Source organism: Sturnira hondurensis, unplaced genomic scaffold (assembly GCF_014824575.4).
Source record: "Sturnira hondurensis isolate 20B ecotype Veracruz unplaced genomic scaffold, ASM1482457v3 Scaffold0017254, whole genome shotgun sequence".
In the NCBI taxonomy this organism is placed as follows: domain Eukaryota; kingdom Metazoa; phylum Chordata; class Mammalia; order Chiroptera; family Phyllostomidae; genus Sturnira; species Sturnira hondurensis.
In genome coordinates, this window is record NW_028089885.1 from 1,121,764 (window position 1) to 1,138,879 (window position 17,116).

The window sequence follows — 17,116 nt, forward strand, 5'->3', positions numbered from 1 at the left end:
CCGGAGGTAGAATCAGTTGCTCCCTCCTCTGGGCACTCGGTATAGCACTGAGCAGTCTGTGGCTGTGCCTGTCTCCCTGTCACTTACAGTCTCCCTCATGAGTGCCCAGTTACAATGGAAGTCACACAGATCTGCAAATGTGCATGTTTTAATTTTGAGATAATGTCTAGTATGTTGCAAGGTCCTACAGGGGACCAGTCCCAAAGAGGGAGAAGAGGCAGGGCCTGTCCTGCCTCTACTGCCAGCCACTGACAGCAGTCCAGGCCTTGGGTGGTGAGCATCACTTGAAAGCAGTAGAGGTGTCTCTGGAGGTGAGACAGGCAGCTGATGGCAAGCACTGGGTTCTTTCCTGGGGGATCCTGGGAAATTGGAGGTTGGCACCTGCCCCCAGGGCTTGGTCTCTGTCCCTGGTGCCCCATAATGCCTGCCCAAGTCTGCTTCATGCAAGCTCAGGATCCTTTCCCTGTGAGCCAGGACATGTCGCCGGTCCTGCAGGAATGAAGGGAGGAAGAGTCAGAGTGGAAGAGACCAGGCTTCCCACTCAGCACCATGAGCAGCTGGCCCTTGAGGGTAGCAGGGCCTGCTCTGTGCCAGGCCCTGGTGCCCAGCAGGGATGTGTACTTGGGCAGAGGGGCAAAAACCATCAGGTGCAGACTCTGGGTTGAGGCAGGAAAGGCTCAGAATAGTCAACAGGAAGGACAGGACACACGTACTTGCTGTGCAGCAGAAACAGCCTTTGTGAGGGCAAGAGGGAGAGACAGAGAAGGCCAGGGAAGAGCATGTCATTTATGTCCCCTTTTGGTTCTCCACTGTTTCTAGCCTGAAGCCTACCCCCATCCCGTGGCCTCCAGGCTTTCCTCAGTCCCTGGGGGATCTCTGTCAGCAGGTAAAGCTCACAGGGGCACTCCCATTGACACCATGGTGATATGAGGGTTATGACTGGTGTCCAGTGTCTCCCAGACCCCAGACCCCCCGAATCTCTCTGCAGCCCAGCACTTCCCCACCTGGTTTCTGCCATGTGTGGGGGTCAGTGACTGCCCAAGCAGTGCGCCTTGACCCCTCCCACAGTACTGGCCCTGCCTGGGGACATGGCCCCTTTTCCTTCAGTCTCTCAAGAGTATATATAACCAACCCACTCCTAAATCACAACCTTGGTCCCACATGGCCCCATAGCCCTGGAAGCCTCAGACTGAGGGGGACCAAAGTGGGGGGACTGGCTCTGGAGGGCTGTGAGGCAGCTGACTGCCCTGGAAACATTGAGCCAGTCCTTGGGTAGGCTTCTAGCCCCCTGCCCCGGGCCTCCAATGCCCACACTCACTCCACTTCCCGCTTCCGGATGGCACGGCCTGAGGCCAGCACCTCGGCCACCTTGGACACGATAGGATCATAGTTCATGCTGGCCACAGCGATCACCTCGTCGCCTCTGCAGGGAGAGGGTGGGTGAGCCCCCTGACTGCCCAGCAGTGGTCCCTCTTCTTGGAGACCCTGACATATTCCTGTCCACCTGGGACCCAGGAGGGGAATCTTACCCAGAACAGGAATGTCCTGAGCACCCAACCCCCCCTGATTTGCACTTTAGCCCAGCATGGGCTTTGGGCTTCTGTGGGACCCCCATGGAGGTTCCAGGCATACTCTTCAATGGGGTTCAGGCTTCTGTCCTGGGATTAGCACTCTTTATCTGTGTGACTCTCCTCAGTGTAAATGCCGATGTCGACACCCCCCTTGAAGAGCTGTGTTGACGATAAAATGCCCCGCCTCAATGCGTGGCAGCTGGAGGAGTTGCTGCCCCATCTCCTCACCTTTCCTCAGCAGTTCCTCCTGCCTAGCTCTTCCCAGTGCCACTCAATCCACCTTTCAGGTAAGAACCCCTCATCTGGAGGCTTCTCTGAGATGGGCTCCCCCTCCGGACTGAGCCCTTGCTGTTTCGTGCCCCTGCTCCGCCCCGTTGCTCTCACTTGGTGTAAAAAGCCACAAACTTCAGCTCCTCCAGATCCCCTTGGATGATGACATCGTCAAAGCCTTCTCCGTACCCTGTGGGCCAAGCAGGCGGGCAGCGCCCACGTGAGCTCAGTAAAGCAGATGGGACTCCACCGGGTCAGTGTCCTGCCCTCCTGTCCCCTGTATCCCTCTTCAGGCCTAGCTCTTTGTCCTTTTAGGTAGGTAGTTCCTGGCCCTACGCGCAGTGAGTGCCCTACAACTTTCTACAACTACCTTGGCCCCGCCCTAGTCTGCTCATAGCCCCGCCCCAACTCCAAGCCCCACCCCTGCACTCTGGTAACACCTTAGCCCCGCCCCGTTCCGAGGTTCAGTTACCCGCATAGCGCAGGCTTTTGCCGAACATGGCTGTCCATAGGTAGGGTACGGTGCTGATCTCTGCCTCCTGCGCCAGCATGTTCTGGGCCGCCACGCGCCCTGCGGGACCCAGAAGAGTGAAAGCTCCGACCCTGGCCTCCACCATCCCTATACTGCCTGCCTCTGGCTCTCTGGGACCCCTCACATGTGGGGTTACTTCTTGCCTCCCCAGAGGTCAAGAGGTAACTTACTGTACAGCCCACCACCCAAGCTTGGTTGCAGCTGATTGATACAGAGGGGGACACCTAGCTCAAGGCTGGCCACTTAGATTGCTTCTCTGAAGAATTTGAATGAAGTGCCCTGGATCGGGAAGGTGGGCTTCCTGGGGATGTGGGGCTGCCGGGTTGTCTCACGTGAGCACACGGACAACTATTCAGACTCATCAGGTCCAAAGAGGGAGCAGGAGAGCAGGCATAAATAGCCTGGAAGCAGAGATGCCAGGCACACCCGGGCCCCAGAGAGAATAGCATGGATAGCTTCCTAGTTCAGGAAGCTCCACCCCCACCCTCCCATTAAACCTTAATTGCATTGAGGCATAGCCTCTGCTCCTTAAAACCCAGCACCAACCTTGGATCCGAACAGAAATTGGTACAGGAGTGGGGTTTCAGGCAGCAGAGGCTCAGATAACATGCAGGCAGAGGGGAGGGGAGGCGGGTGCAGGGAGTCTGGGGTCCTCCCTCTAAAGCGGCTGACTTGCTGGCACCTGCAGCTCAGGGCCCCAGACTGGGTGTGAATAGTGGGCACATCTTCAGAGGCTTGGTGGGGGGGAGATCTGTCCCTCAGAGAGCACCGCAGTTCCCCACTGAGCCCCAGGTCTCCAGGCCCAGATGGCCTCCTCCCAGGGGTCTGCATGAGGCATCTGGGTTCTGAGTCAATCGAGTGGCCCAAGGGAGACAGAGGCACTGAGTGGGGAGCTGGCCCATGTCCCACTAAATCCCCTTTTCCTTCCTCGGTGAACGTGTGTCTTTGAGTACAAAAGGAAAGGCGAGGCTATGGGGAGGACAAGTGGGGGTGGGGCACTGTAGCTGGCCGAATGGGGCATCCACAGGCCAGAGGAGGGAGGTCTCTGGAGATGGGCCACATGTAAGGCTTATGCTGTGACCCGGCTTGGTGATCACCTGGATGGGACTGACCCAGACAGGCCACCACAGAGCTTTGAGTGGCTCTGCAACCAGCAACCAGGACCCAAGAACAGCAACTGAGGGCTGGGCTGGGGGGGAGGCTGAGACCCCGAGACAGCCTCCCCGCCCTTATCCTGGCACAGGGCTGGCCATACCCTGGGCATGAGCCATCTGCCAGTGCGGGATGTTCACTTTTCGATTGTTCCTCCAGGCCAAGGGGAAGGTGACTGCGTCGCCAGCTGCAAACACACCTGGGACGTTGGTCTGCATCATCTGTGGGGAGAAGGTCCAGGACTCTGTAGGTGGGAAGGGGGCCCTGGCCTGGACCTCCCATGGCCCCCATCCAGGTACCCTTCCCACCCTACCGAGCCCCACCTTGTTGACAGGGATGAAGCCTCGGGAATCCAGGCTGATGCCGCTCTGCCTCAGGAAGCCCGTGGAGGGCACCGCACCTGGCAGGATGGTGCCGCTGTGTCCACTTCTCTCACCTCACTGCTCTGCGTGACCCACACCCTCCATGTGCCACAACCCAGCCCCATGCTGACCACCCAATGGGCTGCATACCCTGCAGCCTGTGTGTGTCCTGCCACTCTGCCTGGATCCTCACATACCCGTGTCTCCCATTAGGCATCATGTATTGTCACCTCTAAGAAGTGGTCCTGGATGCCCCCTGATGGGGGTGGGCATACCATGCCACCCCAGCCCCTGTGCTGCCACCTCCTAGCTTTGTTCCTCCCCAAACCAATAGCTTCGCTGGATCAGGGACCAGGTAGAGGCATGTTTGTGTCCTGCAGCCCACACAGGGCAGGCCACAGAGTCAAGTGAGAGTGGGCAGTGCTCCCTGGGAGTGTCTTCCGTGCCAGGCCTGGGCCAAGCCCAGTACACGCATAATTCCCCAACAGCCCTTTGAGGTGGGCACAGTCCTGGTCCCTATCTGATAGATGCAAAAACTGAGGCTCAGGGACTGGCCTCAAGCTGTGCTCCTTCATACCCGCCCTCCTGCCCACTTACCAATGCCCACCACACAGACGTCGGCCCGCACCACCTTGCTGCTCTTCAGCACGACTTCCTTCAGCTGTGGGAAGGACGCAGGGGAGCAGTGGGGCCCAGCTCCCAGGCACAGGGGAGAGGGGACAGAACATGGCAGGGGGTGGGGAGAAGGGCCCACCTTTCCCTCCTGCGCCCGCAGCTCTGACACCTCTGTCTGCATGTAGAACTTGACTCGGTTGTTCTCAAACATCTGTCAGGGCAGGTGGGCGGTGGGCAGCGGGTGAGAGCCCGGCTGGGACCGGTCTGGTTCTGAGGGGCTGGGGACCGGTGTGGACTCACCTTCATGAGGGCACGACCCACGCGCTCCCCCAGGAACCTCCTGAAGGGCGTCTCCTCCAGTTCCACCACAGACACCGAGTGGGCCTTCTCAGTCAGGTAGGCAGCCACCTCCATCCCTGGGCCAGGGTTGTGGGCAGCAGGCTGGCACCCTGTGCCTCCTAGAGCCAGTACTACCTTGGGGTTGGCCACCTCCACCCCGCCACCCACAGCTGCTCACCCAGGAAGCCGGCTCCCACGATCACTGTGTTGCGGCCCCGAGCCAGCCTCACCACGCGGTTGGCATCCTCAGGCGTCCGGATAGTGAACACGTTCTCCACTTCTTTGCCTTTGCAGCTCAGGGTCTTAGGGCTGCAACACAGCCAGCATCAGTGAGGGGCTCCTGGCACTCTGAGCCCTCCCATCCTGGCCAGTGGCCTGTCTGGTACCCAACAGAGGGCAGTGGAAGAGACACTCCCACCTGCTTCCTGGTGCCAGCAGAAGCTTGCTGTACTCCAGCTTGAAGCCATCCTTGAACACGACCTTCTTGTTTCTCACATCCACTGTGACTACCTGCAACACCCACCCCCCCAGGCAGAGGATGGACCTGGGCCTGGCCATCCACGTCCAGGTCCCACAGTATGCCCAGAGCCCTGCCAGCCCATCTAAGCAGCTCCACAGAGCTTCTCCTGACACCTGACACCGGGCTTGTCCTTCCCCTCTCACCTGGCAATTCCTCTGCCTTCGTTAAGCTTCTCACATCATCTTTTCCTCAAAGCCCTCCTTATACCCCCTAAGTCCCACCAGGTTCTTCCAGCCCAGCCAGAACAGACCATCTGTGTCCCACACACTTGGGCTATGTATGTGCCTGTGACCCTACCAAGAAGATCCAGTGCAGCCTCCCAGGCCAGGAGCACCCCCAGGTGCCTAGGCAGCAAGGCCAGGAGGGCAGAGCACACCCACATCTTCAGGAGCCTATGCGTCCTCACGCCCTTCATGGTTCCCCAGCCTTGTCCTCTACCTGGGCCTCGGTGAGCACCTCGATGCCATAGGCTCGGAAGAACTCCTTGGGCCTCAGGGCCAGCTGCTCGGGCTGGGCGTCCAGGGACTGTGGGAAGAGCCAGCTTGAGATGGAGCCATGCAACAGAGGACCTGGAGCCCAGGGAGGGTGGAGCCAGCCCCAGGTCACACGGGGGCTGCAGGATAGAACTCAACAAGCCCATGTCTTCAAACTCCAGGCTCTGGCATGAGCGGAGCGGGCAGCTGGCCAGACCCCCAACAGGCAGCAGTTTGACTGCTCCCAGAGGGACAGAGCCCTGTTTCCAATCACCCCACCCCCACCTTGCTGAGCTTGGGCCGGTCGTAGGGGAGGTGCCGGTCCAGCGTGCACAGGACGATCCTATCTGAGAAGCCCTCTTGCCGCAGAGTCTCTGCACACACCAAGCCAGCTGCACCTGAGGGGAGGGGGCTGTGGGTCAAGGAACACCTCTCCCCCACCCCATCCTGCCTGTCATTACCCCACCACAAACCTGCGCCCACAATGAGCACGTTGGTGCTGCCGCTGTGACCAGCACTTGGAGAGATGCACTTGGCCATCACCTTGGTCCTTCGCTGCAGCTGCAAGGCCTAGTAGTCGCCAGAGAGTGGGGGGCAGCTGGGAGCTGGAGTCATGGCCAACGTCCTTACACCATAAGCCCAGCAGTCCAGCCTCATCCCCACCACACACCCTTCACTCTGCTCCCCAGCCACCCTCACCAGAACCCCTCCCATCATAGAACTTTGCATTTGCTGTTCCTCTGGCTTTCCCTTTTATCTGAGCCCCAAGCCACCCCCTTACCTGCTTGCTGGCCCGGACATACACCTTCTCCTTCTCAATCTTCACCTGCAAGTGCTGTGGTACTCAGAACCAGGCTTTGGGGGCTCCAGTCCCTGACCATGTAGCCCCAGGCTCCCAGTCTACCACATACCCAGCCCCACCTGGAACTTGTGTAGACTGTCCAGACCAGGGAAGTCCTCCAGGTCTCCAGTGTTGATGTTGAAGCAGGCACCATGCCAAGGACAGCGCACCCGGCCACGGGACAGTACACCTGAGGTGGGGCAGTGCTGAGCTGGGGTCACCTGCAAGAGTCCCTCTCCAAGAATTCCTGTGTCCCAGCCCCTGCAGACCCTCCCACATAGTCCTGGAGACCTTCCCCACCAATAGATGAGGCACTGGGGGTCCAGGGAGGAGCCAATCTGGGCTGGGGCCTGGAAGAGCTGGGGCTTGATGGTGCAGTGGCCAAGCCCCAGCTCTTCCAGGCCCCAGCCCAGATTGGAAATAAGTGCAGTGGCCACGTCAGGAGGCCACACCCACACCCACTCTGTGCACGTGGACAACTCACCTTTCACCAGGGGTGCACCATAGTGTGGACACTTGTGGCCCAGGGCATGGAACTCTCCATTGTCCTTCACCAGCAACACTTTGCCCCAGCCCAGCTCCACTTCCCGCATCCTGGGGAAGAGCCGCACTCAGAAGTCAGACCAGATGCGAGGTACCACCTCCTGCCAGCACCTCCTCCCAGATTCCAGCCTTCTATGGAGCAGGCCCTGACCAGCAGAAGCCACAAAGGCTGTGGCCAGGATGGCTAACCCTGGGCCCCTTCCGGGCCTTCTGCCCACCTTATCTGTGGTTGATGCTTGCCCTCCCACCTTGGGCTCCCTGACCCCTGTGCCAGGCCCAGCACCCACTGGCCATTCTCGAGGTCCTTGACATGACAGACGGCAGCCTCCACACAGTCCTGAGTGCCAGGGTAAGGGTGAGGGGCAGGCAGGCGCTCCTCCGAGTGGAAGTGGCGGGCAGTGCCATTGCCCTGGTAGGCCCGGGGGCTGCTCTTCCCGCTGGCCGACAGCTCCTCCTTGCCCCGCTCCTTCTCCGGCAGCACCACCTCGATCTTGAGCTCCACTGTGGGCAGGTGGGGGCCACCATGAGCCCCTCGCCCGCCCACCTCCTCACCCACCCCAAAACTCTGGGCAGGGCTTGCTCTTCTAAGTGCAGCTTCTCCCCTGCACCTGGACCTTTCCAGAAAGCCACCGGCACCAGCAGCAGAGAGCCTTAAAGCAGACAAGAAGCAGGGAAGGGGCAGCAGGGAAGGGCACTGGGTGGGCTTGCATTGATTTCTGCATGATTTTATTTCAATAACAAAATTAGACTTCCGCCAAGATGGAGGCATAGGTGGAAACACCGTGCCTTCTCCCACAACCAAGTTTGAATACACCAAAGGTTTAGTAAACAAAGATACAGCCAAAGAACAGAAAACTGAACTATACGGAAGTTTGACAACAACTGGGACTGGTAAGAGGGGTGGAGCCAGCAGTGGAGCAGGGTCTGGCAGGTAGGATCCCCCCCGACCCAGGCAACCCAGGTGATCCAGGCGCGCAGGCAGCCGGGGTAGCATCGAGGACCAGTGAGGGTGTGGAGCAGGCTGAGCGTGGTTGCACATTGGCGCCATTGCTTTCCTTTGACCCCACCCCCATGTGCAGCATCACAACCCAGCGACTGAGTGGCCCCGCCCTGGTGAACACCTAGGGCTCTGCTCCTCATACGTAACAGGCACTAGCAGTCCAAAATATGGCTCAAGAAGAACTCAAAGCCCCAGAGCCAATAACTCTAAGTGACCAGGAAACAGTGAACCTCTCAGATGCACAGTTCAAAACACTGGTGATCAGGATGCTCACAGAACTGGTTGATTATAGTCACAAATTAGAGGAACATATGAAGGCTAAACTAATTGAAATGAAGGGAAATAAATGCACAGGAAACCAACAGTGATGGAAAGGAAACTGGGACTCAAATCAAGGGAGTGGACCAGAAGGAAGAACAAAACATCCAACCAGAAAAGAATGAAGAAACAAGAATTTAATAAAAAAATGAGGAGAGACTTAGGAAGCTCCAGGACATCTTTAAATGTTCCAACATCCGAATTATAGGGGTACCAAAAGGGGAAAAGAAACAGCCACAAGTGGAAACCATATTTGAACAAATAATAAAGGAGAACTTCCCCAGTCTGGCAAAGGAAATACACTTCCAGGAAGTCCAGGAAGCTCAGAGAGTCCCAAAGAAGTTGGGCCCAAGAAGGAACACACCAAGGCACATTATAATTACATTAGCCAAGATTAAAATGAAGGAGAGAATCCTAGAAGCAGCAAGAGATAAGGGGACAGTCACCTACAAAGGAGTTCCCATCAGACTGTCAGCAGATTTCTCAAAAGAGACCTTACAGGCAAGAAGGGGCTGGAAAGAAGTATTCCAAGTCATAAAAGGCAAGGACCTACATCCAAGGTTGCTCTATCCAGCAAAGCTTTCATTTAGAATGGAAGGACAGATAAAGTGCTTCTCAGATAAGATCAAATTCAAGGAGTTCATCATCACCAAGCCCTTATTATATGAAATGTTAAAGGGACTTATCTAAGAAAAAGAAGATAAAAAATATGAACAGTGAAAGGACAGCAAACTCACAGTTATCAACAACCACACCTAAAACAAAAGCAAACCAAGAGAACAGCTAGATCAGGAGTGGAACCATAGAAATGAAGATCACATGGAGGCTTAGCAACAGGGGAGTGGGAGGAGGAGAAGGGGGGAGAAGGTACAGAAAATAACATAGACAATAGATAGAAAATAGATAGGGGGAGGGCAAGAATAGTAGGGGAAATATAGAATCTAATGAACTTGAGACACGTGGTCATAAACTAAAGGAGGGGAATGGTGGGGGACGGGGTGTGCAGGGTGGAGGATAACGAAGAGGGGGGAATAGAACAACAACTGTAACGGTATAATCAATAAAATATACTAAAAAAAAACAAAATTAGTGAGGGTAGCACAAACAAAGCTCCTTCAACCCCGAAACTGCCCTTCCTCCAGGAATGTGTGTGGGGAAAGAGCCCTGGTACCCTGAGCTTTGATCTGACTCCAGGGGCATGGTCCCCAGTGGAAAACAATGACACCCCCGAGGGATCGGGGCATGTTTAGGGTCTGACTCAAGTGAGAACAGGGCATCCCAAACAGGTGTAGCTCAGATCCTGGCCGGTGAATCTGGGTGGTGGGAAATCACAGGTTCATCGTTTTATGCTTGCAACTTTCCCATAGGTTTAAACTTTTTCTCAAAGTTAAAAAAAAAAAAAGCCCTGGCCAGATAGCTCAGTCGGTTAGAGCATCATCCCAATGCACCAAGGTGGCAGTTTCGATCCCGAGTCACGGCACACACAAGAATCAACCAACAGATGAATAAATAGATGGAACAACAAATCAATGTTTCTTTCTCTCCCTTCCTCTCTCTTTTCTAAAATCAATAGATAATTAAGTGTACACAACTTAATTTCACAACTTCTTTTTTTTTAAATATTTTATTTATTTATCTTTAGAGAGGAAGGGAAGGAGAGAAGGAGAGAAACATCAATGTGTGGTTGCCTCTCGTGAGTCCCCTGCCGGGAACTGGCCTGCAACCCAGGCATGTGCCCTGACTGGGAATCGAACCGCGATCGTGTGGTTCGTAGGCCCGCGCTCAATCCACTGAGCTACACCAGCCAGGGCTCACAACTTCTTAAAATAGCTATTCAAGAATTCAGTTCAAGAATCCTTCAGCATTTATCAAGTACTGGTTTTTCAGCATCTTCATGTGCACGGGTCTGGGGGCTCGGGGGTGACCCCACGGGGGGGAGTGCATGTGGACAAAGCAGGCAGGGCATAGCACAGCCTCCCCGCCCACAACCAGCCTCCACACAGAAGACAGGTTCCCATCTGCCCCTGGGGCAGTTCTCAGGAGGAGTTAGCTGGAGAGTGTCATTTTCTTCTTTATACTTTTCCACATTTTCCAAATTCCCCACAATGTGCCTGGGTTTTTTTTTTCTAATTAGAAGGGAACAATAAACAGAATTTTCAGCAGCGATAATCTGGCCTCCTGGGTGGGGGCTGCAGGGAGTGAGGCCAAGGGATGGAAACTAAGTCCCTGGCACAGCACGGGCCCGATGAGGGAGCAGGCGGTGCCTTGAGGCGCCCAAGGCACCAGAGGTTCCAGGCATTTCCCAGCTCACCTCTCAAGCCCTCCACCTCAAAGCTGGCACTCCAGGAGCAAAAAACCCAGAGTCACACCTCCTGGCCTTTGCCTCTGCGATCCCCTGGGCCCAGGCTACCATCCCTCCTGGCCCTGGCTAACTCCTGCCCATGCACCCAGACATAGCTCAGGTGTTGCCTCCCTGCACTGCCCAGCTCCTGCATGGCCCTCATCTGATGCTGTGCTAATCCCCTACCCTAGCCTGGGAGCCTAGGGGGAAGCCCTCCCATCCTCAAGTCCCCGCCCCCAGCTCAGGCCTGGCGCAGCAGGTGTGAAGGCCCACTCCATGATTCCAGCTGGGCAGGAGGGGCACCTGAGCATGCCAAAGCTGTTGTGTCAGGTGCAGGGGGGTTATGGGTGGAGCGGGGTTTTCCCCTTCATTTTCCACACTTTATGTAATAGTGTTAGAATGTTTTCAGAAGAATTAAAAAGCAAAATACTTTGGACTCAGCTGACACCAGCTGTGTGAGCTTTAGAGAGGGAGCTCGAAAGAACAGCCTGGCAGGGGCCCAGATAACAGCCAAGCCAGGCTGTTTGCACCGTCCACCTCCTTCCAGAAGGCTCCGAGGCCCTGCCAGGTGCACTCGGACTGGAAACCATTAAGTCAGGAGCAGTGGTAGGAAGGCAAATAGGTAGGAGGGTCTCTGCTCACTCACAGAACCAAAGCAATCCTAACTCCATGATTCCCGGCTGCCCACGGGACCACGGGCCGCTGCCTTAGCCTCTTCGGGCAGATGCCCTTGTTAGAGAACAGAGAGAAAAACACCTGCCTCTCTGGTGACAGTGAATGTGGAAGGAGATAATACATGGAACCCAGAGCAGAAAAGCTCAACAGATGAAATTGGGTGACAGTGTTTGATCGGTTAGTTCGGAGCTTCCTGGCAGCCACGGTAAGGAGGGAAAGCCTTCAGGTAGCACTTGTGGACTAATAAAAGGCGGGTGACCAGATACGGAGAGAGGTGCACTTCCTCCTAGTTCTGAGCTTAGCAAGAGTCTGGCCTGGAGCACTTCCTACAAAGAACGGGGTCCGAGCAAGGTAGTAAGTGAGGAATTTATACGAAGATCTTCTTGTTTTGGTTTCCCTGTGGTCCCTTCTGACCTCAGCTGAACCCTCATAGTCAAATGCTCTCATTCCCACACCCTGAAATTCCCTGAGTCTCAACCCCTGACCTGCCCAGGATGTGTGCCTGGGGCCCGAACTCCTACCCTCCCGCCAAAGCCCCAGAGGGGGTCCTGGCTGCAGACATCCCAGCCCCAAAAGAGGACATGGTAACATTTTTGCAAGTGCCACCTATGTGCCTGACCCAGTGCTAAGCACAACAGCCCACACAGGGGGCACAATTGGCCCCATTTTACAAGTTTGGGACAACTCAGACTCAGAAGGGTGAAGTCATCTGCCCAGTCACACACCCAGGAAGGGAGGATGGATTTGGACTCAAGAGGCTAAGTTCTTAGCACACCGCTGGTACAGTCTATACCAGGAGTCCTGGGGCCAGCGGTCCCAGGCAGGCCAGCTCTCCACACACCTTTAAAGGAAACTACAGGTGGCATCTTCTGCCCAGGGCCTCCTGCCAGCTGGGGCCAGCGAGTATCCTCCTGCCTAGCGCGGATGGGGGAAGGCTGAGGTCAAGGCAGTGGACATCATTTGCCCGGGTCATACAAGGAGGCAGGGAGGGTGGTGGAATCTGGCCCTAGGCTGAGTGTCTGCAGCACTGAGTGACGGGAGGGCAGGTGTGGGCGAGTCCCTCTGTCTGGCAGGGCATCATGCATCTCCTCTTGACCCCAAGTTCTCCCTCAGACCCAAGAAAAGGAGAAAAGCCTCAGGCATTCTAAGGTAATGGAGCTGATGGGTATCAGGTAAGGGAAGCTGGGGCGAGCCAAACTGGGCAGGGTGGCCTGGACAGGGTGGGCGGGGCACTGACTGGGCACTAGGGAGGCCTCTCTCTCGGCCTCCTTGGTTTCTTCATCTGTGACATGGCTGCATACCTGGCTTTCCTGGGTATTTTGAGGATGGAAGAGGGACAGTGGGGCTGGAGGGAGAGCTCGACAGAGAAGTCTTCAGCCTAGAACAAACCCAGGCCACCCCAGGGCCCTAGGACAGCCAGACCCTGAGCTTGAACTTCTTAGGCCAAGCAGGGGGGCATTCCCTACACAGATGGAAAAGGGTGGCCAGAGAGGCTGAATGTGGCCCAAGGTCACACAGGGGTCAGAAGAGGTGAACAGGGCTAGGATCTGTCCAATCCATTCTCACAGAAACTCTGAAAGGTCAGGCTCACTTTGCAGAGAGGGACAATGAGGCACAGAGAGGTAACTTATGAACCCTGTGTCACAGAGGGGCTGAGGGTGTCTGTCCCATAGCCTCCCTTCTCTGCGCTGAGCAACACAGCTGCCTTTCCCCACCCTGTGCCAGGAGGAACCCTCCCTTCCCCTTTCCAAGATCCAGCTGCTATTCGCACCACCAGCACCCAAAGCCCCAAATGAAGAGGAAGGGTCACTGCAGGGGGGCCAGGCCCCCAACCCCTTCCTGCCTGCAGCACATTAACATTCGCAGCAGCAGTAGCAGCAGCGGAGGCTGCCACCCAGCCTGACCTACTTCGGAGGCAGTGGGGGAGGGGGAGGAGGAAGGTGGCAGAAGGAGGGAGGAGGGTGGAGAAAGGAGGGAAGGGGTGGAGAATGGAGGGAGGGGGGAAGTAAAAAGAGGAGATACCTGGCTTGGGCTTGGAGAAGCAGCCTCCCATGGTGAGTGGCCTCAGCTGGGCAGGAGGCAGGCGTACAGATGGCTGGCCGGGGAGGCTAGGATGCCCCCGGTGGGGCTGGACCTCCCAAGACCCTTGGAAATGCTGGTGTGGCCATCCCAGCAGGAGCTGCCTTCAGAACCTGTGGGGGTCGGGGAAAGGGGACATCAACGGGGATCAGGGCTTAGAGATAAAACCAGCATGGCAGGGGGCTTTCTGGAATAGGCTCCCACTGGAGCTGAGAAACGTTGCATAAAGGGGAGCCAGACCCCAGAGGAACAACAGGACCCTGGGGGCACCTCCCCTCCAGGCTCAGCATCCTCACTCCTCACTCGCACCTTTGCCCAGGTTCTACCCACCACCAGGGGAGTCCCTTCACCAGACTTTTAGGTCCAGCCCGACAACTGCTTTATCCAGGAAATCTGACCTGATTTCTGCTGCCCCTTCAAAATCCTGTAGCCTGGGAGTCCCGGGACCCTCCTTTCTCCTTGAAGGCCACCACAGCTGGGGTCAAACCCCAGATCCCCTTGGCCAGAGCTTCCTGTCCTCTGGTTTCTCCTTCCTACAATGGGATGACATTTAGTTCTCTCTGGTCCCTGCACTCACCCTGGCTGCCAGCCCCTGGATACCCACCTCCTTCAAGGGCAGCCACTGCTTCTTGCTCCCAGCCCAACAGGAGACCCAGCCTGCCAGGCCCTGGAAGGCAAGGCAAGGGGGCAGGGGTCCAAGCGGCAGCCCAGCCTCCACCCCTCCTCCCAGTGTGAGCTGCCGCCAGGAGGGCTGGGGGGTGGGACTGGGCCAGTCCACTTGTCCCCAGGGAAACCCAGCTCCATGGTGAACAGAAGTGGGCAGCAAGCCCAAGCCTGGGCCTGATCAGGTCCGGGGAAAGGGAGGCTAGGCACACAGTACTGCCACAGGCCATGCCCAGCAACCATGAGCTCCCCCTGACCTTCACTCTTCACAAATGCCCACCAGGCCCATGGTGCTAAGGTCATGCCCAACAGCAGATAGAAAAACCGAGGGGCCAAGGATTTACCAAGGTCAAGTAGTAGGTAAGGGCATCTTGGTGACTTCCCACCCCCTTCCCACCTTAGTTCCAAGAGGAGCAGGAACCCAAGAAGCTCACATATCTCTCTGCGGGAGGGCCCACCAAGTCAACAAAGAGATCCGTGCGGCCAATGAGGCCTCAAGGACACAGGATGGGCTATCTAGAAGGTGCAGCTTACAGAGTGGACTTTGGAAGACCCAGGATGAAAGTTCAGCTACTCTGTTTACAACTGACCTCCTCACAGTCTACCCACAGTCACCCCATTTGTTTTCCCCGCAAGTTCTTCCTGAAGTCTAACTTGAGGTGAGGCTGAGGCTCATTAGGTCTAGTGCAGATCCCAGCAAGGACCCTGGATGGGTACCTGAGGGCAAAAGGGTCAAGAAGATAGGAGGAAAAGGTTGGGGAAGGACCACCTACTTCCTGGCACTTGATCTTACCTGCCCTATTGGTGCCCATTATAGGCCACAAACCACGGCACCCAAAGGCCACCTGGGCACACCCATGCTCTCTTCCCTACTGTCACCAAGGCAAGTTTGTAAAATGTGGCCACCATCTGCACTGCCTGCACCCTCCCTGGGCACAACGGGGCCTCTCCCCAGATCCTGGCTGCCCCGCTAGGTTAGCCCTGCCTACCTCCTTCCAGCCTGAACCACAGATCCCCAAAAAGGTGGGACCTCAACTTGCCACCAAGGGTCTCTTTAGGGTGTTCCCTTGCATTCCAGGTGTTCAGGTGTTTAGACCCTTCAGAGCTGTGGGCCTGGAAACAGATTTGCTGGGGACTGAAGCTTCTCCAGGCCTACTGTGTGCTAAGCCAGCTTGGCGCCCTCCTGTCTCCTGCAGGCCCAGGCACCTCCCCTCAAAGGCAGAAGTCTTTGTCAGGGGCAGGACAGAAGAGGATCCCAAGTTTTTGCAGCATGCTGTCCTTTGCCTACAAGCTGCCCAATGCCAAAAAACTGTAACAGTGCCTGAGTGCTAACTTCCCACTAGGAGCCAGTGTCCTGTCCCAGACCATCCTCCCAGGGGCCCAGCTGGTGCATGCTGGGAGGAGCCTCTCCTCCCTCTTTCCTCTGGGTCCCACTCTTCACCAAGGGTTACGTGGGTCCTTCCATACCCACCCTGGGAGGCTCCTGCCCACCTCGGGCTAACTCCCGATGGCATCCAAGCTCCTCAGCCAGGCGTTCGAGTTTGGGGTGCTAGCGGTCCTCACCTCCTCCCCCAAGGAGCTCAAGCGCAAACGCTCTGTGCACTCTCCCTGCCTTTGCACGTGCAGTTCCTTTATCCGAGATGTCCTTTCAAGCAGCCCTCACATCGCCCAGGTCCCCCCACCACACCGAGTGGCTAGGAAGGGAGAATGCCACACAGTAGGTCTGTGCGGGGTAGGGCCAGCGGGAGAAAGGAGAAGGAAGACGGGCGCTCCCATCCCAGCTTGTTCTACCTCCCACCACCACCCCGCGCAACTGGCTGTTGGCCCCCAGCTCCCATAGCGCTGGCCCCAGGTCCCAGACCCGAGAGCCCGCACACTAGCCTGGGGTACGGAGGCTCCGGGTTCCCAGAGCGCTGGCCCCAGGTCCCAGACCCGAGAGCCCGCACACTAGCCTAGGGTACGGAGGCTCCGGGTAGGAACCCGGGGGCAGAGGCAGGGTTGTGCTGTCTAGACCTAGACCGGGGTCCCGGGAGCAGGAGGTGGGCGCTCACCTAGGCTGGGCGCGGGCGTCAGCTCAGGAGCCGCTCGGGACCGCAGCCGAGGGGGGCGGGCGGGGGGAGGAGGAGCGGGCGGGGGCGGGGCAGGCGCTGCGGCGACACTGCGGCCCCGGAGCCGGAGCTCTCAGCCCCGCCCCGCCGGGCGGTGCAGGTCGAGAGGTCCCGGGTCAGGGGTCGGCCCTCGGCCTTGGAGTTCGGATGTGACTCGCGGGGTGCGGGGAGGCAGCCAGGGGCCCTTCTGGCCATAAACTCTTTGGCTGCTTCTGGGATCCTTGGGATACTCGCGACCCCCAAGAGACGCCAATCTGGGGCACGCACCGGGTCCGATTCTTCCCCCGCCCCACTGTCTTCGAACTCCAAACTCCCGTAGACAGCATGGGGGAAGTTGAATAACCCGAAGAACCTCTCCAAGAAAGAAAACCCAAATCGACTCCCACCTGCTTGCTCCCCAGACACCTTCCTTTACTGGCTCTGAGCGTTCAGTCTCCCAGATCTCCTAGCCCCTTCCCTATCCCCTCCACACACACACACACACACACACACACACACACACGCACGTGCTACATTCTAACTTATATTTTATTATTTTCTCTTTCCCACCTGTTATTATACCAGAACTTCCTGGGTCCCCATAAATCCTGGTGCACCCTGATGTTGTGACCCTTCCTCCAGGAAGCCCTCCTTAACCAACATCCTCAGATTCCATCAGGACCTGATATGACCCCTGGACCCCAGGGTTTTATTGTCCTGACTGTCCAGATCCTT

At 57.0% G+C, this 17,116-nt stretch overlaps 1 protein-coding gene across 7 annotated transcripts; it reads right to left on the reverse strand.

The window, feature by feature from the left end:
* Window positions 1-132: 132 nt before the first annotated feature.
* Window positions 133-16,405, reverse strand: AIFM3 (AIF family member 3). 7 transcript variants are annotated; one of them, XM_037067459.1, is made up of 22 exons: window positions 16,346-16,405; window positions 14,030-14,164; window positions 13,575-13,744; window positions 7,506-7,719; window positions 7,160-7,269; window positions 6,756-6,865; window positions 6,616-6,660; window positions 6,308-6,404; window positions 6,120-6,232; window positions 5,800-5,886; window positions 5,260-5,351; window positions 5,020-5,150; window positions 4,803-4,918; window positions 4,642-4,713; window positions 4,485-4,548; window positions 3,849-3,925; window positions 3,629-3,746; window positions 2,314-2,412; window positions 1,956-2,031; window positions 1,319-1,423; window positions 714-734; window positions 133-489 (listed from the first exon to the last, which is right to left on the reverse strand). In XM_037067459.1, exons 3-22 carry the CDS (start codon window positions 13,603-13,605, stop codon window positions 450-452), a joined length of 1,818 nt encoding a protein of 605 aa, XP_036923354.1. In that variant the 5' UTR covers window positions 13,606-13,744; window positions 14,030-14,164; window positions 16,346-16,405; the 3' UTR covers window positions 133-449. The 7 variants fall into 7 exon arrangements, with proteins under 7 accessions (XP_036923354.1, XP_036923355.1, XP_036923358.1 ...); XM_037067460.1 differs by lacking the exon at window positions 16,346-16,405 and adding an exon at window positions 14,236-14,314; XM_037067463.1 differs by lacking the exon at window positions 714-734.
* Window positions 16,406-17,116: the final 711 nt, after the last annotated feature.

Excerpts from the sequence above, each read along its gene's own strand:
- AIFM3 (XM_037067459.1), bottom strand. The coding sequence starts at position 13,605 with ATGGGAGGCTGCTTCTCCAAGCCCAAGCCAG. Across the intron at positions 6,405-6,615 it reads ATGTCCGGGCCAGCAAGCAG|GCCTTGCAGCTGCAGCGAAG; the intron begins GTAAGGGGGTGG and ends GGCGACTACTAG. Across the intron at positions 4,919-5,019 it reads CGTGGGAGCCGGCTTCCTGG|GGATGGAGGTGGCTGCCTAC; the intron begins GTGAGCAGCTGT and ends ACCCTGGCCCAG.